Here is a 24,579-nt window from a genome sequence, read left to right as displayed (position 1 = left end):
CCTCTGCAGGACTGGGAGCTCCCCAGCAAAGGGGTCAATAGACTGAGCAAGTAGTTCTAGAGGACATATTCTTGGTCATGGCAGGTGAAGCAATAGTAAATTTCCCGTACCAAAGCCTTCAAAGTCAAAGGTCTTTACACATACAGGTGCAGGAGATGTCAGCACTTATTTGTCAACAGCAGAGGCCTGCTATTCCATTGATCCTTTCAGAACAAAGGGTTTCAATTTTTTTTTTTTTTTGCTTTTGGAACAACTTCTTTTCTTGCCTTTATCTAAGAGTACGAAGGAAATAATGGCAGTCTCCAGAAGACAAGGCTTCACTAAAGGCTGAAGGAGCCAGACCTTTAAGAGCTTGTTCCTCCTTTTCACAAGAGCTTTGTGGCTAAAAGCATGACAAATGCTGCAGTCTTCCTGTAAATAGAAGAGATCCCAGACAATATGTGCAAGAAGCCAATGAGGCTATTTTATGGCCACCACTCTTCTCAGCCACATCCACAAAGAGGCTAGGAAATAGCCATTTACACATTACAAATACAGAGAGAAAAACATCTCAGTAGACTTGTATAAACTTAAGAAAAGGGGGAAAAGGCTATAGCCAGATGAATTACTTAAGCAAGTATGGGATCAACTAAGAGGGGCAGGGAATTATCAGTGAAGATAATGGGAAATGCAAGGGAAAACATATAAAGGATACTTCAGTACAAGGAAAAGTTAGAGGATAGAAGACAAGAGAGCAGTAACTAAATGTGACCATTTCAAGAAGTGGCAAACGAGATCTGAAGTAATTGAGAGAGTGTTGTGGGCAGATGTGAAGAGTATTTGGCTGGCACAAGCTGTAAAATGGCAGAGTCTGTTCAGATAAATCAGAACAGAACCATCTGTCAATGATAATTTTTAAAGATGATCAGATGCTTATTTTAATTCTACAAGGTAGAAGTTTCCCCATCTGTATCTTGCATGCTGCAAACAGTAGCTCAACATGCTTTGGCACAAGTATTCTGGAAACAAACTTTTCTGGAATCAATCCCTTTATTTGTACTTTATGAACAAGATCAGAAGGTACTGCTAACCATCCCTGCAAAGTAAATTCTCTGTACATAATTTTATTTACATAATACAATACAGCATAAATGAAGTGATTATGAGTACACATAAATACAAATACTGTACAGACATTTGAAATGTGTGAAAACAAGAGCAAACAAGTTAAATGTGAAAATTGAAGAAAAAAAGTAATGTCTACGCTTGCATATGGAACTATTTACAAAAGCATTACAGTAGCAGTAGTCTAGTCAAAAGGAAAAAAGCGCCTCATACATCAAAACCTTTCATCAGAACACAGTGAGCTTACCAAACAAGCATTCGTGAAGTATACTGCTTTTAGAATTTTGTAAAATGCAATTTAAATGCAATCCATGCAATACACCCAACACTAGAAACCTACACCCAAGTACAAGAATGACACAGCAGCCCTCTGGAATTAAGGGGAATGCCCTCTAAGGTGGTGTTCAACAGCTACATTAATAATCTCTATATGCAGAAGCAGGGTTGCCCCTTTGACAGCTATATAAAGAAACATAACTGTGATACAGTATTCTAAGTGGGTACTGCACAAAACTACTAGCTGTACAGTGACCACCAAAACCACACACTGCTGTCTGTAAACAATTTATGCTATGACACATCTGTAGCTCTGTATGGTTACCTAGAAAGCCCAGTGATGGTAGTGCGTATGCTTCATCTCCTGTCAGTAGGCAAACTGAAAACAGCACTTTAAAAACAAAGCTTAAAACATACATTTAACAAAATGATCCAAAACCAGTGTATAAATATTGCACTCATTCTTGTACAGTGTACATGAATGTACACAAGCTTAGAAACACAAATCTCTTAATAGTAATGTGATAAAGAAAAAAAGCCAATACTGCATCCCTTATGCAAATGTGTTAAATCTTACATAGATGACAATAGGATCATAGCTTCTATCGAGGTTTGGCACATATTAATGTAATATATGTCACTCTCTACAAAATGCCAAGTTAAGGTGAATAATTTTTTGGACTGCACAAATGCAATTCTGCCTGAAGTAACGTGCAATCATTAAGAACCAAAAAGAGTATAAAAAATTCATTCATGCATCTGGGTATGGATTCCGGAAGATATATTTAAAAAAATAGTCTATCTGCAAGTGTTAAAATTTTAATTTATATTCTCTGGATTTTTTCTGCTACAACCACTGGATTCTCTTTCCTGATCTTTGCTGCAGCTTCTGCTTTGTAATCATAAGGACAGTTGTGCTGGTCAGAGTAACGATGAAGTCCACAAAACAAGTTCCCACAACGGCAGTCAAAACCTGGAAAAATGTAAAATTTAAATGCATCAGAACTGTAAACAGAATGCACAAACAGACCCAAATATACAAAAACTATGAATGAAGTTGATAGTTTGGACATCCTAGGAGGAAATCAGCAATAGTTCTAGTAGGCCAATTGCCCCTATGTAGAGGCAGAAGCATACAAGCCAAAGCTGCAAGGATTTGGGGGGGGGGTGAAGACAGCATTTGGGTAACCCCCAAGACGGAAACTTTAGCCCTTTAAGTTTATGGGTGGAAATATGCACAAGGGAAGGGTGCACCACCGGTGACCATTCAACTTCTGCCCCTGAACTACGTCCACCCCTACTACAGGGTAAAACCTTGACTCAAGCCACACTTTGGCTTTATGATCAGACAGAATAGGAGACTGTGCAATGTGCAGACAAGTGATTTGAGAATCTTTGACTTAAAACAGCTGCTGTAACACAAGCAAAACACACACCAAGACCACCACACAATTAAGCAACTGGCAGACTTTAGGTCCCCATGGTAAAACTTAGCTCTAGGAGAGCCAGTCATTTGCTTCAAAATTGAACACAAATTCTTACAGATTTAACTCAATAGCTACAACTACTATACTAAAAGATTGCCAGACATCCATGATCCTAACAAGTTACTGCATATACTGCCTATTACCTTTTAAGGAGGACAACCATACTATATAGTCTCCCCCACCAATTGGAGAAAAATACTGTAATGCATCAACCATAACTTAATGGTCCCTACTTTTTTGTATGCAAGTGTTTACAACCACCAAAGGAAGGCATCAAGTACTTAACATTTGTGAAGCAACACTGTTTTGTTACTAGAGATGCTCCTACCTGTAAGGCCAACTTTCTTTCTGCACATGTAGCACCTGTTCTTCTTTGGTTTGGGTAGTTCTGGTGTCTCTTCATTTACTAATGTGCTGGGTTGTGAAACTGATGGACTTGGTTGAGTTACAACTGTGGGGGAAAAAAAAAAAAAAAAAAAAAAAAAAAAGTTACCCCATACTATAAAACAAGACGGGCACAAGTAATATCAACACCCACCCCGAAGTAAAGGTTAGTAGCCACACCGCAGTCTCATACCAATTTTAAGTGCTGGGAACGCACAAAGCATGCATAAAACAGTTGCACACCTCAGAAATGTATTTGAGTTTAACAAATAAAACCTGTACAACAGATGCAGCTAGATACCTGGCTCTGCTGCCTCTGCTTTTGGTGAAGCTGCTTTGTCTTCCCTGGAAATACTCATTTCAGTCATCTGTTGCGTTACTGGTAGCGATGCTGGTGGCATATTCCTGCAAAACACAGATGCACCACACTTTTTAGAACAGCTACAAGATCCAAATGGACAGGTCCTACCTACTGTACCACAGACTGCTTAAGTAACCAATCCAAGAACAAATAAGCACATAATAGGTCCATGTGAAAGACTACCAACAGTGAACTGAAAGTGAATGCAGGCACTACATTAGCAGTGGGTAAATATTAGGAGGTTCTCATACATATCCATGCCACTAGACAGACTGCTACAACTCTGTATAAGCCAGGATAAAGAATCCTGCAAGACCATCCCCATGTTAGTTAGGGCTACAAGTGCAGTAGCCACTTTAGTGAGCAAGCCCAGCTGTACACAGTAATGGACAAAGACAGGGAATACAAGACTGCAGTAAGCTCTCTTCAGAGACCAACATGCTGCTCAAGTTTAAATACCCTCTACAGTCCCCAAAGTTAACATTAAAGTTACTAGTTCTGCTAGCCACCAATCATGGCTTAGTTTCTAGCAGTTTGGCAATGGCAGGTATGCAGTTAAGTTGCTTACAGGTCTGGTCTCCCAATCACCACATCAGAAATAGTCCCTGCATCTTGGGACACAACTGACATTTGGGGGGGGTCCTCTGGAGACTCAGTTTTAAAGCTCCAAATCGAACTAAAAATGCTCTACACCTTCCGCCTTCTTTGGGCTTGAGTAGAGAAATGTTTGAAGACAGAGTGGCCAAGCAAAGTTGTCCATCTGAAAACAAATACAGTTATGCCAACTTATACAGTACCACACCCTCTCTCCTGTCCAACCTATTTGTGACTAATTACCTAAACCACACCCATCCTTTACAGCTTTTCCAGTACCCTCCCCTTTACAACCCTACATACACTATTTACATCAGTCATTCCACCTTTAGTAGTTGTCTAACACCTCCTTAAACTTACCACTTCCCTAACAACCTCCATCTCTTCTACCCTACCCCATCTTCTTACAACTTCTTTATCCTTCTCATTTCTCTTTTATTACCTCCCTACCTTTATCTATATACTACTTAAAGAATACCCCTTTACTTGTAACATTTGTTCTCTAAAAATACCCTACCTTAACTTCTCATCTGTTATTTCCTGCCCTTTCCACCAAAAACAGTTTGCACTTGCCAAGTAATAGGTCTACAATAACAAACTATCCTATCCTTTTGGTAATACTCAGCCACTCTTGTACCCATCCTTACCACTACCTATCTCCTCACCTCTTTTGAAAATGCAAAATGCTACTACTTTAACTACTCTTCTAAACAAACATTACTATATAACACCACCTTTACACATCCCCAAATAAGTATCACCTCTACTTCTAGCTACTTGCTCCCTAAATATAGTCTTACACCAATGAAATTAAACCAGCTCTCAATAAAATTCAAAAATCTACTTACCCTCAATTCTCACAGTCTTTCTGTACTAAAATCACCCACCTTAAAAGATGGTGACATCCACCCTAACCCTGGCCCTTCTAATCTCTCCACTTCACCTATTCAGGGGTGGAGTAGCCTTACTGTTCAAAAATGACCTACACATCTCCTCTATACCTTATAACCCACCTGAATAGTAAAGTTGAACTCTTAATCACCAAATTCCAACTCAATTCTAACAAAGTGCTATATAAAATCTTCATCTACCTACCACCAGGTAATAACACTGCTACAATAGAGGATACCCTGTTTTGTTATCTACTACTTTTCCACAAGAAACTATTATTCTAGGAGATGTCAACACTGACTGGAATAGTACAAATGCAGACAATCCTTCCTCTCACATTAATCTGCATGGCTTTTATCAAACCATCTCTACCACCACTAGAATTAACAAACCTAATAAAGAAACTATACTACATTGGATACTAATCAATAAACAAGAACACAAGTACAGAGTAGGGACCCTACCTGATGTCAGTGACCACATGCTCACCTACATCATTAGACAAAGGCATGACACTACAAATGCCCCCAACTATAGGACCTTTCGATCCAATATTTCAAACAGAACTTGGTGCCTGTGACTGGGACCCTCCCTCTTGAAGCTGCTAAATATATTTCAAATTCTTAATCCTCAGACATGCACCTAAACGATCCATTAGAACAAAATCCAAACCTGCCCCATGGCTCTCAAAGATACCAGACAAAAAATTTTACTTAGAAGAATCCTGGACTAAGTGGAGAGCAACCAGAAATACCCCAGATCAACAAACCTTTAGACAGTTGAGAAATGCTACAAAAAAGCAGTTCAGATAAAAAAAGCTACTTTTGCAAACTAAGTGGAGAGCAACCAGAAATACCCCAGATCAACAAACCTTTAGACAGTTGAGAAATGCTACAAAAAAGCAGTTCAGATAAAAAAAAGCTACTTTTGCAAACTAAGTTGAGAGCAACCAGAAATACCCCAGATCAACAAACCTTTAGACAGTTGAGAAATGCTACAAAAAAGCAGTTCAGATAAAAAAAAAAAGCTACTTTTGCAAACTGCAGCAAAATCACCACACTAATCCACAAAAGTTCTGTGCAAGCATAACAATCTAGCAATCCTTCCCCTCTAGGGTCAGAAAACAATACCTCCCAAACAGCCAATACCTTTAACACTTTCTTCACAAATTCCATACAATCTCTAGCCAACCAACTAGCAACTATGATCTACCTAACTCTGATCTACCCAACTCCTTACCTCATACTCAGCCTACATTCCAACTAAAACCCAACCCTACCTCCTACAGCTATAAACTTACCCACCAACTCAAACCTTGTACCCCCTCAGCCGATAACTTACCATCTGAATACCTATAGCCCTCCTTTCTCCAATAGCCAAAATTATGGAAAAATGTATTCACCAACAGCTTTTGAATCACTTACTAAAACATAACATTCTAGCTAACTGTCAGCATGGTTTCAGACCTTAACATAGCACCACACCTCAGCTCTCCTATCCTTCACCAACACCATTAATAATAACCGCAACAACAACAGCCTCTCAGCAGCACTCTCTCGACCCGTCTAAAGCCTTTGATATGGTTAACCATTGCCTACTCTTGAATATGTCATCCATCTCTCTTGACACCAAAGCAATTCTCTGGTTTGGAGTCCTACCTTAGTAATAGACAGCAAGCAGTCCTTCGGGACAATCTACTATCTTCTCACCTTCCCATTTCCCTAGGAGTCCCTCAATGAGCCATTCTTGGTTCGCTCCTATTCTCATTATTCATCAATGACCTTCAAATAGCCATTCCTCTAACCACCTGTATACAATATGCTGATGATTCTACAATTATATGCTCTGCCAGCTCTATATCTGAACTTCAGTCTTTAACCCAAACAACTTTCAACACTGTAGAGTCATGGTTCTCTAGACGGTGCCTTCTTTTGAACACAAAAAAGGCCAAGCTACTATTGTTTATGCCAAACAGTAAGTCCCCCCCCATAGATTCCTCCATTCAATCTAGCAATGGTACCCTTATATCCCCAGACTTTTCCACCAAACTATTAGGAATTACAATTGATATTAATGTGAAGGTCAAAGGAGAGATTATTAACACTATTAAGTCTGTTAATAACACTATTAAATCTGTTAATAAAAAATGGACTGGGATCCCTATATAGGATAAAACCTTTGACTCCAACTGCCAGAAAGACTATTGCCCACTCCCACCCAATTTCAACTCTTCTGTATGCAGCTCCCATATATACTAATCTAAAAAAAAAAAAGTAATCTTACCAAACTATCCAACTCCTAAAATAGTATTGCTAGATTTGCCACTAGAAACCCATATAGAACTCACCATTGTCATAACCTTCATCAACTAGGCTGGCTGGAACTAAAAAAAAAAAAAAAACCTTCTGATACTTTCCCAACTTACCATCACTCAAAATGTTTTATCAACCTAATACACCAGTACTAAACAACCTTATAATCACCCTATAGGAATCTTGAGTCCTTGCGCTCCTCCAATAAACTACTTACCAGGACCAAGTCAAACAACTTAGCTGGTGACTCACTATTCTCAAATACCGTGGGAAAACAATGGAACCTCTTGCCCTCTGACCACACCACACTTCCATCCCTCTCTCTCTTCAAGCAAAGCCTTGGCATACCTTAAAAATCACTGGCTATGCCCTTGCTGTTACCCAGACTGATCCTCTGGACGTCTCATTGTCATCTCTTGGCCTACCGCTCTCCTTCCTATATTCTCCCCCAAATTAGAAGGTACTTAAATAATCTCTACTACTTGACAACAATTAGATATCTTGTCTGCTGTGCTATCAATGTACCCTGTTGGCAGCATTCCCTGCCTCTTGATTAATATACCCTCCTTTTTTTTCTAATATGTCTAGCATATAATCCTTAGGAAAAGTAACTGTCTGCATAAACTACATTGCCTCTTGATTAACATACCCTCCTTTTTTTTCTAAATATGTCTAGCATATAATCCTTAGGAAAAGTAACTGTCTGCATAAACATTTACCAAAGTTTTAAAGGTATTTTCTAATAATGTCTTGGGATGGCCCTAGACTTGCATGCTGTAAAATGTTCTGTAGATGTATGATGTATCTAGTATAGTATGTCTTTTTGTCTTCCTAGAATTTACAGCCAATTCCTTTTGGTCTATTTTAAACCTTTTGGTGTGGTGGCAGTATGTTTTACAATTGGAGCTTTTCTCCTCGGGCCTCTGCTGAAAATGGAAATATATCCAGCTGGACTAGCCCGGATGTTAAATAATAAATAAAATAATGCTCCCATTAGCCTTCTGGTGATGGAGATGATTGAAAATGGTCCCACCTATTCATTACTTCCCCAGTAACAGAAACTGTCTAGCATGTGCAAAATGCAGCAATTCTGAACTTCTGGGAAAATGTGAGACAGAAATAAGGTGAAAAAAGTGAAGATAAAATTACCATCCCCACTATGAACCTCAACCTCTGCCAGGAGGTTACAAAAAAAAAAAACCTACTCCAATTTGGTTGATTTAAATGTTAAGTCAGGGACAGAGCTGGTCAGACGAAACAAGGTTTTACAATCCCTGGTCTACAACATCCTACTGAGAATTTCTATGGCAGGTCAAGTTGGCAAGTCAGTTCTAAGTGACTCAAGTACCATTTTTAAAGACAAAGCAGCACAAACTGTCACAGATTGCAGACATTTCCTAGACACTACTGAAAACACCCTTCTGCCAAGATTCTGCAAAATGAGTTACCAGTTACAGAAGTCAATGCCTACAAGCCAATGTGTACAAGCTTTATCAAAGCTTAGTGTTTTGCAGCAGGTACCACATGTTATGCAATGCTTGCTTTGAGGCATGCTTGGGCATTTAAAGCAATTGTTGGGAACCACAGCACTGGCCTTTCAAAACGTTTGATGGCTCTGGGCAGTCAACTAATCCTGTTAAGACAGGACTGGACTCAAAATGAAATGCCAGTGTATGAAGTATGAAAGTGTGCAATTACAGACTACTCAATTACATAATGCATTCCTTTTTGAACACAGAATATCCCACAATATAAATAAAAATGTCCATCTTGGCCATCTCCTCACGTCTTCAAAAGGATGCTTGTACAATACTGAAATAAAATGCTCATCTTCCTGGTAACAGAAAAGTCCCTAGACTGTTTTTGCAACAGCCAGGATTCAACTACTCTTACCTTGATGTTTCCATTGTGCTGCTAATGGGTGCTTCACAGTAGCTAGCTTCAGTTCTTTGGGTAATGGACTCTGTGGTTGGACTATTAGAACCAGCAGTAGCACCTACAAGAGACAAAGTTTAAATTTTAACTAAGTTTAAGTTCAAATAAATACTCCACTTCACTTACATCCGCCTGTGTCACAAGCTTAAAAAGTTCAAAGCCAAGAAAATGTGAAATTTATGCAGACAAAACTTACACACAAGAGACCATAGGGGCATGTGCTATCACTGAAGTGCTGTAGAGGCAAGGGAGTATACAGGGGAGAATAAAAAGTACAGATCTGTGCAAATGGCACTCTGGTACCACCAGCCTGTTTTGCAAAGCATGGGAAAGATATGAACACCTGCAGAAGGCAGCAGTCAATGCCTTACAAGACTTGGGGGGGGGGGCAAGGGGCAGTCCAGATGCATCTAGGCTTAAGAGGCTGGACCCACTCCTACTAGATAAAAAAGGTCTGCAAGCAAACATTTACAGAACAGTAGATTTCACCAAGTGCTATGAAAACAAAAGACCATCTCATTAACCATATCAAGCTCATCACAAGTCTTAATGCAGTACTACTTTTCACAGTTCACTACTAAAAAAACTACAACCCCCAGCCAGGTCACCTTGGCCACATGCAGAGGGAGACTTCCAAGCATTTCAAACTAGGCACCATTAGGTTACACAAGCTGCTCCATGAAAAACACAAAACACTACACTAAAACCCCCACGTGGTACAGAAAAATGAAGTCCACCCTTATTTTCCTATTACACAAATTTTACCTACCCACACCCACAGTTACCATATTAACCTTTTACATATTTTGGGTAAGTACATACTGCAACTCAACTCAAGTTATGATGCATTAGGGTTAGTGTCCAAACAAAAAACATTTCTGACCCAGACAGAAGTTTTGAAATCCAGAATGCAACCACCTCAAAAACTTGGTTTTATATTGAAGACTGGAAGACAGCAAACTTCAGTCACTAGAATGCCCCCCCAACCCCACATGTTCAAGAGATGAACTGCCCCAACAATTAATTTCTTGGCCTCCATTTGCTAAAGTTCACAAGCTTTCCCGGCTATTAGGCTCAGGCTTAATGGATCTAGAAGTACCTGGCCACAATGATCTCAACAGGATGAATGATCTGACCAACTACAAAAACACTGGCCTCACAAATTATAGCATCCCACATACAAAACACTCCCAAAAGGCAAAAAGGAGTGCATCAGGGTTGCTCACTGATCTTCGCTATTGCCCATAGTGTTGGCAAATGGCTGCATCTCTGGAAATTCAGATTACTCTCTTCAGAAAATCTGAGAGATCAGACTTGCTATTAAATACTGCACACTTTTCAGAGATTAATATAGGATATTATACTTAAAACTGTTGCAATACTACCCAATACACAGGTGAGAACTGAACTCTAATTTAGGTCAATGGCTTAACAGTTATGCCAGCTCCACCTGTAGGTTCTCCCTACCGACAAAACAGACTGGTATATAAAAGGTTCGGGAAATACCAGGATTGTTATAAATGAGAAAGTTAAAATTGGTACACCACAACTCTGCTGCATCATCAAATTCTGGTGTCTTGCAATTACAGGTACCTTCTCATTACTTCCATTTTATGAAGGTGGCTCCATATGTTCTCCTCCCAAACCACTAATTCATTACTCATTCTTCCTAGTTATAATGAAACACTCCAAGCCACAACTTGAGATTGCTAAAGCTGTACAGCTTGTATAGAGAGAATGTGCTAAACATACTAAACTCTCTAAAGCAGTTTTCAGCCATATACATCAGCCCAATCAACTTTACAGATTTTCCCAGATTTTTGAAATTGTGGACTTGACAAATTACTGGGCAAATCCATTGAGGGTTGAAGAAAGAAAATGACAGAGTTTCAGGCTTCATACCCTTCAGAAAATTCAAGCTAATGCCAAGACCTCCTATTCCATTAACTTTCCAAGTTTGTAAGGGCAATATTTAAAAACTGTGGGTCTGTCCACATTTGATAAAGATAAAGTATGCCCAGTACACATCCAATACCATCCCAACATACTGCCAGCTTTGCTTACACCAATCTCTAGATCCTTCAGTTTTCCAGCTGGCTGACTGGTATGTCGTCCCCTCCCCAGTCCCAACCTACAAGTACAATGGACTAGCTCGTGCCATGTATGTACTGTGTAGGCAATTTCATAGGACTCAGAATTAGTTATTTGCCGCCTGTCCTCCCCTCCTGGACCAACATTCAAGAGTTATACAATCTGTAAGGCAAGTTCTATAGCTTCTTTAATGGAAAAGGACTCCTTGTTTAGCATATGCATGCTGCAACTGATCTCCCTAGTCAAAGCTTTCCTTCATGACTGGAAAGGATGAATGGTAAACACTAGAGACCTCCAACAGCAGCACCATTTTCTCCTCAAGGACAGCCCATAAAGAATTCACATCTTAGACAACTTCAACAAACCAAGGGACACTCGCTTAAACCCAAGCACGTTACCCAATTGATATCCCCCCACATTTTAACTTTCAACAGTACCCATCCGCATGCTACAACTTGGACACAAGTCACATGCATTCCAGGTCCATTAATTTAGAAGCTCCCTCAAGAAAACAAGGTTCAATTTCAGCCCCATATTTGGCTAACTATTCCTTTCGGTTATGTGGCTATAGGTTCCATGGTACTCTGCCAATTCTTTTGCTACAGGATGTGCAAATGAGCCAAGCAGTCACTGAAAAGAAGCTTTACTAGGAGAGTCTTGAGGCATGCAGCCACTTGAATATTACAGGTCACATGGAAGTGTGTGACGGACAACTCCAAGGCCTGGAGCTATATATAAAGCCAAGTGCCAAAGTCCTGCTATCTATAAAAACAAGTCTTAAAACTATTCTCAGGCAGGAAGCACTACCTCAAGCATCAGGCTCATTTTACAGGAAAGCACAAATCTGGCTACACTTAAAACCAAACTTCAGAATTATTGTAAGCTAAAATTATTAACACACCTCAAGATGCTCTTACCTAGTGGGCTCATTCTACCGCTGTTCTGCCTCTGAAGATGTTCCTTATAGCAAATTGAACACATTCCATTAGTCCTAGGGTTTCCATAAAATCCACAGCCAGTGGTACACAGCATAGGGACAGGAGTCTGGTTAGTCTCTTGAGCCATTACTAAAATGGAAGCTAAAGGGAGAGAAAAACAAAATATTAAAGTTTTGCTCATGGAAGGGGCTTATGAAGCACTAGGTAACTGCATACTGTGTGCTTGCACTACAACTTTGTAAGACTCTTGTCTAAACTATCATTAGATCTGAAGATTTATTCAGAAATGGCAGCACCAAGGCATATTTGCACCCCCCCCCCAATAGCTCGAGGCCAAATGAAGATTACACTTAGTTTTCATTGGGGGGGGGGGGGTAAAAGCAGGTCAAGATCGACCCAGTTAACACCACCACAAAATGTTTGCAGACAAACATTTATAAAGATCTTTGAGGGGGAGCCACCCATATACCACAGCCAAAAAGGCTCAAGTAGCAAAGATTAGATAAAATACCATTAAGAAAATGTGTCAATACACCAGACATCACTCTGCAATAGTTCCAGGACAAGAAGTCTGCAATAGTTAGACAAGAACGATGTTCCCATTTTACAAGTCTTGCAAACTCCACATCTTTGCCTCTAGAAGAAAGCCTTCACAGCACAGCAGGTTTATGACTAGAAACAGTGTAAGCAATAAAGTGACTAATTTAGGTGTCCAGATCATATGGGACAAGGGCAGTCTAGAAAGTGGTCACTAAAATCATAAGCCTGAATGCCTTGGGACTGTGCCCCTCAGTGCCATAATAGCAGTTGGGGGTCCATGCCCTAAACCACAGGACAGTCAAACTATTAGGTAGATCCCCAAGAAATAAACCTCCCAAAACAATACAGCTTGATCTTAAAATGCTGCACTAACACAGAATAGCCGCTACTCTTGCTAAAGGTAGTTTGGTAACAGCACAGCAAGCAAAGATTCTAGCCTTTTGCCACAGCACCCTGATGATTCTTACCAAGGCAATGACCAAACAGACCACAGAGATGCTCTGACATCACAGTACTGATTGGAGATAATACGCCCCCATTAGACTTCCTTTACTCATCCCAGATGAACTAGTTTGAGAAATTACTGTACACCTGTGGTTTTGTCCTTAGGAGGACAGCCACAAGAGTATTAGATTAAACTGACACTATGCCTTAAACTTAAAATAAATTTAAAGAAGTGGACCAATTGAGAACTGAAGCTCAAACAGCACAAAACTGTGCAATTCTTTTTAGAAAGTGCTTGGAACTACTATCATCTGCACAAATCCCAGAAATGAGAGATAGGCTTTTGGATATAACAATGTAGCTGGCCACTTATGGAGTATGCCTATTCGGAGTCTCCCTGGTGACATGGTTGGACAAATCCTGCAACTGGTCTGGGAAGGAAAAAGTAGTTTCCTTTTACTTTGATCCTCTTGTCACAAATGTAGTAGCAAAGATATGCTCAGCCTACTAAAATGAACTGCACTGAGAGTAGTGGCAGACTCCCACACTCATGTGCACTGTAACCAGACAAGCATTTGGTTAACACCCCAAGGGCTGAGGGGAGAGTAACAAGTTAATCATTTGATAGTGAAGATTTTAGATCATGTCCATGCTTGTGTTGAGCAGTTACTTGCAAAGGCAGATTTAGTTGGCATCTGTCTGCATAATTAAAGCCAATGGATTGGTCACCACAAGTTCCTTTTTAGAAGGCAGGCTAGGAAAAGAATACTGTGTGTAAGAGGGGAGCTCAAATGCAGCCACAACGTCTGTAAAAATCAGACTTGATGAAACTATTTTAGACTGGTGAAAAATATTAGAACATGCAGCTCTCCCCAAAAAAACATAACTGGACACCAAGCTTCTGGTGCTCCTAAAGGAGCACGTAGACGACAATTTGGAAGGGATGGTAAGTTTAGTGCTTGGAGAGGTGACAACTAAATCATCCTAGGGAATTCACATTTGTTACAGCTGTATGTCAGTTTGTACAGAGAAGAGTCCTCAACAGGCCTGGGGTACAGCAAATAAGAGTTCCTTTTGGAATCAAACCCACAAGAGGCTTTGGGGTTACAAAGCTCAACTTTTTGCCAATGTACACAGACTATGCAACAGCTGCACAAATGTGTCTCTACTGGGAGATCCACAAGGATAAGTGTGTGTGATCAGCCAAGTACAAAATCCAGCCACTCAGACAAAGGTAGCTTTGTTCATAGGTGATCCTTCCAGACAGAGTATGTCTTCATATGATACAGGCAACTTAAGGTCTTGTTCCCCTTGGCTCAAACAGAAACAGTCTTGAACAGTTTGAGGAGCTAATGAGGAAATGGAGGACAAGTGAACTTTATGACTGCAGTACTAAGCAACTAGACTACAGAAGTTCAAGTCAGCAGGGTAGGGGTCTGTGATAGTCACCCTTATTGGGGAGGCCAAAGCAGGAGATCCCATCAGTTATGGCCAGAGTGATACAAGAATCACCTTTGCTTTACATACACACCAAGACAAGCGAGTGGTAATTGTCGAGAGGCATAGAAGAGAAAGGGAGCCAAGTACAGTCTCTGGGCATGTGCCCTTGACGGAGAATGGGAAATCTCACTGCATTTCATTTGATGTTAGAGGTGAAATGACTACAGCAATATTGATGAAGAAATGCTTCTGGCCCAAGTGTTACCACTTGTGAGCAAAGTACTTGTCTGCTCAGCCTCATCTACAATTAAAAGGTGGCTTTCCCTAGGATATGCACTTCTACTGAAGTCCATGCAACTATACGGCCACTTCCAAACTTCAATGCAAACCTGCTTCCCAACAGACATTACCATTGGCATCTTAATTTGCATTACTAGGCATACCTCTAAACCTCACAAGAAATCTGGACAAAGCCAAATAATGGGGGAACAGAGAGCCAAAAAAAGGGACAGTAAATATTGCTCTCATCTACTTTTCTGAATCTAAAACTCAATATCTGCCATTAAATTTCCTTGACTTTAATCATCCGATTTGCTAGAAAGCCAGAATCAAACAAAAATAGAGATGAAAAGCGAATGAATGTCACTTCAAAACCAAAACAAAATGCTTGTAGAAACTCCAATGGGCCAGCAATACTCGAAAATTTACAAATAAGAACACCCAGGTCCAAGAACAGTTTAATAACGCAAACAAATCAATACGTTTTCGAACAACTTCATTGGAATACCAGGTCCACAGTAAAAAACGTTATACAACATACTTAATTAAAACAATAATTGTCCCACCAATAGTATAAAGCCACATAATGCACGTAAATTCACCATATTATAACATTTATAACATACTTCAGGATCTATTATTGGAGGGTTCCATTAACCAAGAATTGTTTAACTTTTTAATCAAACAACCACGCGTACCTTCTGTTTTCAGTATACCTAAAACTGATAAGAACCCGATCGATCCACCATTAAGGTGGATTGTTTCCTCAGCAGGTTCATTAACTACTCCTTTGGCTAAGTTTGTAGATAAGAAGTTAAAAATGTTGTCTTACGCTGGGGACAGTTATAAAAGATTCATGGGATTTTCCAAGACTGATCAAACCTCACCTTTTAACCTCAAATCTTATTTTTGTCACAATGGATATTATAGACTTGTTTGGTTCTATCCCCCATGAATTAGGTTTACAATGGTTAGAACAAGCTATGATTGACAGTGGTACTTTGTCACATGATGACTTCACTGTCTTCTTTTATGGAAATCTTGAAAAACAACTATGTTTTTCCAGGGCGAATTCTTTAAGCAAACTAAAGGGGTGGCTATGGGGGCTAAATGTGCCCCCACTTATGCCAACATAATATTAACATGGTGGGAGAAAATGTATATAACCCACAGTCCTTTTTCCAACTGTCTGTCACTATACAAAAGATTTCTAGATGATATAGTTATCTTTTGGATTGATACGAAAGAAAAATTCTTGGAATTTTTGGAATATGTGAAGGGAACAACTGATCGAACTAACACTGAGCAACTCAATTATTTGGATATTTCGATTAGAAAGGACAATAAAACAGGTTTGTTTCGAAAGTTTATCGCAAAATTCTCCAATTCCTATCTCCACTATAAAAGTGCCCATCCTTTTAGAAAAACTTGGTAAAGGGGCAATTAGTAAGAGTAAGTAGAATGCCCTAAGAAGATCAGGAATTTTTATTAGAAAGTGATAAGGTGGTCAACATGTTTAGTGAGAGAGGTTATCCAAGGCAGTTATTAGATGAGATTTTGGAACAGGTAGTTTTAGGGAGAAAAGATAGATTTGCCCCTATTTTAGGAAAGGATTTAAAATAGCCTTTAATATGGGTGGGAAGAACAACGCTTTTACAAATGGTGTTAAAGCATACATTTTGGATTATACTGGCGACTCAGGCCCCAACAAAGAATTAATTTCAAGGGAATGGGAAAGGTTTGTACAGATTACGGATTTACCATTGAAAAACCAAACCCCAAACCCCTTTAAAATTTGTTCACCGTAGGGATTTGAACTTTAAACAAATGTTTGAATTTGGTTCATCACTAACTAATTGCACCTCTGCTAGTCGACCAGGGACATATAAATGTGTTTTTTGTTCTCAATGTCCTCATATTAATAAAAATTCAGTACATTTAGTGGCCAGGGATAGACTTTTAACCAGTAGGGGTGTTTTTAGCTGCAATAGTAGTGGGTTAATTTACCTTGCCACATGTAGTCAATGCACCTCCTTCTACATAGAGAAGACAGAAAGAAAACGAAAGTGCAGAATTTATGAACATCTATATGAAATAAGAAGACAGAATAGTAATAATGCACTATTTAGACGTGTTCCAAGGCAGTATTTTCTTTTTGTTTTGGAATCAGTCCCTATGGATCTAAGGGGTGGCATGTGGGAGGACAAATTGGAATATAAAGAGTTATATTGGCAGCTAATTTTGGATGAGAATAAGCCCCCAGGTTTGAACGGTTTTCTATCTATTAAACCAGTTCAAGTTCAGGTCTGCCAAACAGAGTTGAAAAGGTGTATATTTTTCAAGAAAATGACACTAGATGGCAGTAGGTGTACTGGATGTGTCCTCATGTTCACCTTTAGTTAAAGCTTACCATTTTATGTTTTTTTATAAGCATTAATATATTAAGATTTTTAAAATTTACATTAAATATGCATTATATTGTGAATGTTTTAATATAAAGTTGATGAATTCCACAACGTAAATGTTATAATATGGTAAACTTACGTGCATTAATTTTGTAATTATGTGGCTTTAAAACAATTGTCCCACCAATAGTATAATCAGTATGTTATATAACTGATGGGGGGGGGGGGTGTCAGACTGGGGAAATGATTTGTACTGTGCCCTTGAAGCCTATAAAACTCCCACAGCTACAGTAGCTCTTGTTTGTCAGAGTACTCAAGAGTAAACTACATAATGGATTCACTGGTATTTTGTCAGGTCACGCTGAAGTCATAAATCCACACATTTGTCCCAGGATAGGCAAATATACTCAACACTAGTTATGATTTTGTTGCACCCCACCCCCACATTTTCTACATGGGGATCAGGGTGTCATGTCTACAGTCACCATTTCTCACCTCAATGCCACTACTACATTCATGCCAGACTGCTGTCTTCTCCCCTCAATTCAACTCTTTGCTGGATGCCCAGTTTCCTCCTGCCTGCCCCAAATCTTTCACCACACTAACTTTGGTACAAGCGAGTTTTAAAGCCATGCAAGTAGGGGGTGTGTCCCTTCTGTGAAGGTTGGGTGCTGGACTGGCAACTAAACGTTATCCACTGTGCTGACCCCTACCCAGGAAAAGGCAAAAAAGACATTGCTTTTTCTGCACTACACCATACAGCACACTTACTTCACTGGCATTCTGTTCCCCTCCAACCCATTTTCCAACGTAATGCATCACCAGTATAAACCGCTATAGCCTCAGAGCTTAACCCTGATGCAGACTTCTATTGGGAACTTTTCAAGGCCAAACTGTTGATGAGAGTCATTGGGCCCTTGTAATACAGACTGCACTAATTCTAGGACTTTGAACCATCTCAGTGTTGGAGAAAGACCAAGATGAATGCAGAGTAGTTCAGAAGCAAGCTGGAGACAAATAAGACAAGTGTTGCACCCTGACCTGAACCCTCTCACCCTCATCCAGAGCTGAACCTGCAATGTCCTTATGTACCCTATTCCCATACCCGGCTTGGCCAGATCTCTGTTCTAGTCCTCATATTGAAGCACTGCCCTTAAATTCCCCCAATTTTCTCCGGAGGTGCTAGAAACCCAAGCAATTCCTTGAACTTTCAACCTAGTCTGACATCAGCACCGCCCTGACTGCTGCTTGTGGCAAAGTGGTTTAAACTGTGGCCAGACATACCACCCAACTGAACTGTTTCAAAAGGCAGTTTCATCTTGTCCCAGCCCAGTTGTGTGGGGGCAGAGACCCAGAAAACTCTGCAAGGATGATAGAAACCTAATTCTGAGAAGCTTCCTGATCTTCTCATGAGATCCAGGATGCTAAATGCCCTTTTGCCAGGAGAGTACTCTGAAGTCCCCAACTGAGAAGATGAAAAATACATTTCTAGAGTCCAACATGCTCCTATACACCATTTCCTCACAGCTATTAAACCAGTTATTTGGCATTGTGAAAGACATAGTGGTCATTTGACCACAACCTTCAGACCAACTCTTCTACAGGAAAAAATTCAAGAGACTTATCTTGATGGTCAGTCTTTACATGACTAAGTGTATTCCTACAAAGAGGACCATTTGTTAGCAACAGAGAGCCAACACATCTGTGCCCACCTGTCTGGTGAATCACTTACTAATAGCTATCACCAGACTACTCCACCAAGGACAGTTACTGGTCAAAGAACGCCAAGAAAAGCAGACACCTTCCAGTGGTTGAGTACTTCCCTGACTAATGCATAATGTTCATAGATGGGCAGCAGTATAGGCAAGATGGACTGGAATACAAAACTGCAATGAGACATTCATACCTTCACTTTGGGGGGGGGGGGGGGGTTGGGGCAGAAGTCCAAAGAGCAGGGCATCCCTCAAGGCCAAAACTTGTGCCCTAGATTGTTACTCACCAGCCAGGTGGATGCTACAACTCTGGCAGAACCATATGCATTTCAGATGGTGAGGCTAGCCAATTTAACTAGGGTTTCAAAAACTGGTCCAGAAGCACTTTCTGTAAAGTGTTCGGTACACAAAAAAAAAAAAAAAAAAAAAAAAACCACACACACTGGGGGAAGACCTCAGCAGCAGACAGAGGTCTACCAAGAGAGTGGATTACTCTTACTTTAGGAGGCACTTCTGACAAGTCCATGAAGACTAGACGAACAGTGGTTGTACATGGCTGGCAGTAGTGAGCAGCACTCTGCCCAGTTAATGTGAACAGTCTTACTCACATCTGGCACAAAGGAGAAACTACAGAGCCCCACTGAAAATTGTAGGCTGCCTAACTTTAAGACAAGGAACACTTCTAGTTTTGAAGTTAAGTACTATGCTATCGGCCCAAGGGCCTACGTAAGCCTAGCCAGCAAGGTTCCATAGCTTACTCTACCAAGAAAGTTATTTGCCTGTGCCACTATCCAGCAGAGACACAGAAGTGATTCCCGGAGTGTATTTCCTAATTTCCCATCCACTCGATTTTTCTTGAAGAGTGCCAATGAAGAACTACGTCGATGGGTAGCTTGTTAGAGTATAGGAAGTCTCTGGGACAGGAATCTATCCCTCCAGCGTGTCATGTTTATTCTGGTGACAAGGTTTAGGTCCCTAGAGCGTGTAGCTAAGAGGGATTAGGATTTCTTTAGGTGTAGCATGTCCAACAGCTCTAGGTTGGACATAGCTTTATAAGTTAGGCAGAGATCACCTCGGAGTAGGCAATATGCTACAGAGTAAAGCTTGAGTTTTTTTTGAGACAGCCAGTGTAGGGCATAGGAGGCCAGTAATCCTCTTTGTGAGGTACTTCTATGGCCTTTCCAGCTGATGCAGAGGTCTCTGGTCACATTGTCCACCTGGGTCCCAATCACACATTCGGTGATTGCTGCCTATGTGGTAGTTAATGGGTACAGAGTTTTTACCAAAGGGATCTGTCTCAATGAGGCCCTTCTGTAGGATGTCCACATAATTTGGGGACTTTACTATGGCTCCTAGTTTGCAGTCATCTGCAAACTTCATTAGCCAGATGCCTTCTGCGTTTGGTATCTACTTCTCTGAAGTACAGGCTAACAGAGAGGTCCCAGGATGGAACACTGTGGTACTCCACTTGTCACTGTTTTGAGGTCAGATTTAGAGTCTGCAACTTTACAGTGTGGGTTCAGTCAGTGAGCCACTTGGCAACCCATCTTGTGACATAGGGATTTAAGTTATATTTCCAGAATGGATGGTGTCGAAAGCCTTGGCGCAGTCAAGATAGGCCGTGTGAAACACCTTACCCTCATCCACGGCTTTGGTGACTGCCTCAAAGAAGTCGATCAGGTTCAGGAGGCATGATCTGCCTTTCACAAACCCGAACTGGGTGGGATCCAGAGTTTGGAGGTTACCAACGTCTTGAGTTCAATAATTATACATTCCATGGCCTTATAGACCAAGCTCGTCAGGCTAGGCTAATAGTTCCTGGGATCAGTGGTGGCTCCCCTTTGTGGAGTGGGATAACTTGCTACTTTGATGGAAGAGACCTGAGAGAAACCAACTGTGGTAACAGCTCATAACACCCCTGAAAAAAATAATATTTCAAGTCCTGAGAATCCGCCTAAAGCCACAGGGTACAAATACACACAAACAGAACCCCCATCAATTAACAGTCTTCTTGCTAGAAAAGAACTGACATTTTTGAAACAAGCACAAGTATACAAGGAACGATTCAAATACTAGCAACCAAAAGGTCCAAGGCCCATAACCACAACTCTGGATAAGAATACAACAGTGCATACTGAAGACAGTTGATCACAGACTTTACATCCAAACCACAACAGGTTTTAAGAGTATAATAGGACTTGGACTTGAGGTATTGAGAGACTTAAGTTCTCTCATTTTAAACACTTGGTGGAAACCCGTTCTGCAGTTGAACTGAGATTTTGGTACCTAAAATTTAAATTGGAAAATCAGAAGAAAACAAACTGCTCACTTCCACACATTTAACATTTCTTCCTTGGTATACACCACCACAGCCATAATGCCAGCAAAAGTGAAAAATAAGAATCTCTGGGTGGTCTGGGTCTGCAGGAGTGTTTGGGACAGTCTGAGAAATCTGCAGTGCCCCCCCCCCTGGCAGTGGGGAAATTGGGCCAGCTTTGGTGGGTTTTTATGTCCAATCTGTAAAGACTGCAATACCCCCCCCCCAAATGAAAGTAACAATACAATCAGCCAATCCAAGCACCAGGAGAAGCTCACATTTTGGAAGGGAGCTCTTTTGATGTGGAGACACCAATGAATCTTTTCCTGCAGCTCCAAAATGGACTTGGCAAGCTTGACATAAGAGACTAGAGAAAAAAAACAAAAAAAAAAAAGCATTCCCAGATGGGCCGTGCACAAAGTAAACCACCTCACAAGAACATCTGCAGCAGGGGGGGGGGGGGTGGTGGGGTACTATCCTCAACATCCACCGAGAACTGCTTTAAGCAAAACCACTTTAGCACAAAGTATCCCTGGGTCCAGTTTTTACCAACCTTCTCTGGAAAAAGATCAGAGCTCGCATGTTAAGCAGGGTTATTCGCCAACCTCATTTAAGCACAATTTGGGCCAATGGAAGTCAAATCACAAGATCACTTCTGACCTACCACTAGTCTCAAATGGACAAAGGCAGTCAGTAAAACAACTGATATCAAATTTGTAGGTCACTTCTGCGCTGCACAGCAGCGATAGTGGTAATTAGCCTAGTGGAGACTTATGGACCTTCACAAAAGTCATCCCCAAAAGCCTCTCATTGAATTGGTAAAATGAACAAGATTCACAGGAGGACCAAGACCCCCCCCCCCATACACACACCTGAAGACATTAGGTTAGTTAAAAGTGGTCTTGTTCCAGAAGTAAGTTGTGTTTAGTCCACATGGACTATCCTCAGCACGAGTAACTTACTTGTGGGCAGTCACATTTAAATGACTTAACATGATGAAAAGGGTCACTGCCCAAAGACAAACCAAAAGGGTGACTGCCCAGAGACTAACTAAAAGGGTCACCCACTACAAGATTTCCAAATACTGCAAGTCAGGGGAGCAGTGAATAAGGTCACCAACCTACACTTACAAAACCAGCAGTTCAGTGCCTTAATGATCACTGCACAATCTAAGCTTGTTAGAAAGAGCTACTTTCAACTGCTTTGCAGGTGCTGACTATAGGCAAACTGAGGAAGGTGTGGGTAGCTTCTATTTGGCCATCTGCAACCTCATCACTCCTACCAAACCAACCAAGCCATCGTACTTTGCCTAGAGCAATTAAAGCACAAACACCTGAAGGGGATAAAAAGCACTGCATGAAAGTTCAGGACAGACACCAAATGATTGAGGAATAACCAAGTCAAACAGATTCTGCAAAAACAAAAGGTTCATAGGTTGGTACTAGGCTATCGGCCCTAGGGCCTATACAAGCCATAACAATTCCCTGGCTATTTCTTCCCACACTATTTCATAGCACAGCAACTGACGTGGTGAACCCCGGGGTGAATTTCCTCTCCCAACCAATCAAGGTTCCTTTTGAAGATGGCCAAAGAGGTGCTCTGCTTGACATGTACAATTCCCTGGCTATTTCTTCCCACACTATTTCACAGCACAGCAACTGACGTGGTGAACCCCGGGGTGAATTTCCTCTCCCAACCAATCAAGGTTCCTTTTGAAGATGGCCAAAGAGGTGCTCTGCTTGACATGTATGGGCAGTCTATTCCAGAGACTGGGGAGTCTGTGGTCAGGAACCTATTACTCCAGCACGTTTTGTTTACTGTGATGACAAGATTTAGATCCCTGGGGATTTCTTTAAAGTGTAGCATCTGGGTTGGACATGGCCTTTTTGTCAAGCAGAGATCACCTCTGAGTAGACTATATGCAACAAGAGTATAGCTAGAGTTTTAAGGTGGTCAGCATAGGGCATCTGCTTTAGGCCTGTGATTCTTTTAGTGAGGTATTCAGATAATCAAAGGATTAAAACAAGGCTTGCAAAAACTAAGTTACGTTATGCTGCTCAATGAGAAAGGACAGAACAGGTCAGTCATTTTGATTACCAATACAGGAATCAGGTTTTGTTCATATTACAAACAATAGTACAAAGAATAGAACTGCTCCCTGGCCTTCAATAAATCAGGGAAGCAGTCTTCCAGGATACAAGGGGGGGGGGGGGGGCTACAGCCACTGGTTAAAAAACAAAACAAAAAAAAATAGTCCTGTCCCATATGAATTAAGCACTTTCTATGCTTGCCAGGCTACAGCATTCTAATCAGATATCTTCAGCTACATCTATGGCACGTGGGATTTTATGCCGCAAGTGATTTTTTTTGGGTGGGGGGGGGGGGGTTAGATTAGAAACTAAATATAGGAAACCTCAATTCTCAAATTTGAATGTCAAAACACTACCTGGTGCCATTTCTTCCACCTATAGATTTTGTTTCAGAAGCAGAATTATACAGAGGAGTGTTTACTTCTTGACTCTAAGTAAACCAGTTCTAAACAGCTGGACCCCCCCTTTCCCCCTTAGCCACCTTGTCATTTAAAAGAAAACCATCTTTACAGGCTGAAAGAATTTCTTAAAGAATATTACGGGGGGGGGGGGGGGGGCACTTCAAATAGTATACACCAAGGAAACACTTTCATTAAAAAGCAATTATTCATGGAGACTTCTCCCATGGTACCGTTATTAGTGCCAACACATAAATGTTGTGTAAACAGCCTTTACTGCCATGATGAGCCAGCATTTACAAACAGCTCAAGGTATGCAGGTGTCAATTTGCACTTCTACATAATTTTAAATGCAGGCACCCACACAACTGCCATTTCCAGAACACCGATATCCAAAGTAAATGTATTTTTCACAACAGCCACAGCAATATTGCAGTATAATACTGTCACCAACAGTCATAACATTAATTCTTTGAATACACAATGACATGTACAGCAAACGTGGGCCAAGCAGACGGTCCAAGTGGAGTGCCACTATTAGTTTGGCAATACATCTGAAGCCACCTAAACCACTTCAGTGG

The 24,579-nt window shown here is 40.8% G+C and overlaps 1 protein-coding gene across 5 annotated transcripts in view; it reads right to left on the bottom strand.

The window, feature by feature from the left end:
* Positions 1-1,010: 1,010 nt before the first annotated feature.
* ZFAND5 (zinc finger AN1-type containing 5) overlaps positions 1,011-24,579 on the bottom strand; it is a 26,616-nt gene continuing 3,047 nt past the window's right edge. For 4 of the 5 annotated variants that reach the window (XM_044064382.1, XM_044064383.1, XM_044064384.1 and 1 more), the window contains 5 exons: positions 12,353-12,514; positions 9,303-9,405; positions 3,553-3,656; positions 3,196-3,318; positions 1,011-2,353 (listed from right to left, as the gene is read on the bottom strand). In XM_044064382.1, coding sequence (XP_043920317.1) covers positions 2,205-2,353; positions 3,196-3,318; positions 3,553-3,656; positions 9,303-9,405; positions 12,353-12,500 — 627 coding nt within the window. In that variant the 5' untranslated portion in view covers positions 12,501-12,514 and the 3' untranslated portion in view covers positions 1,011-2,204. The remainder of the gene's footprint in view (positions 2,354-3,195; positions 3,319-3,552; positions 3,657-9,302; positions 9,406-12,352; positions 12,515-24,579) is intronic. The other variant, XM_044064385.1, reaches the window with a different exon arrangement.

The sequence above is a fragment of the Protopterus annectens genome, chromosome 2.part2, assembly GCF_019279795.1.
Source record: "Protopterus annectens isolate FY-2018-M chromosome 2.part2, PAN1.0, whole genome shotgun sequence".
Lineage (NCBI taxonomy): Eukaryota > Metazoa > Chordata > Ceratodontiformes > Protopteridae > Protopterus > Protopterus annectens.
This window is presented reverse-complemented; position numbering and strand designations above follow the sequence as displayed.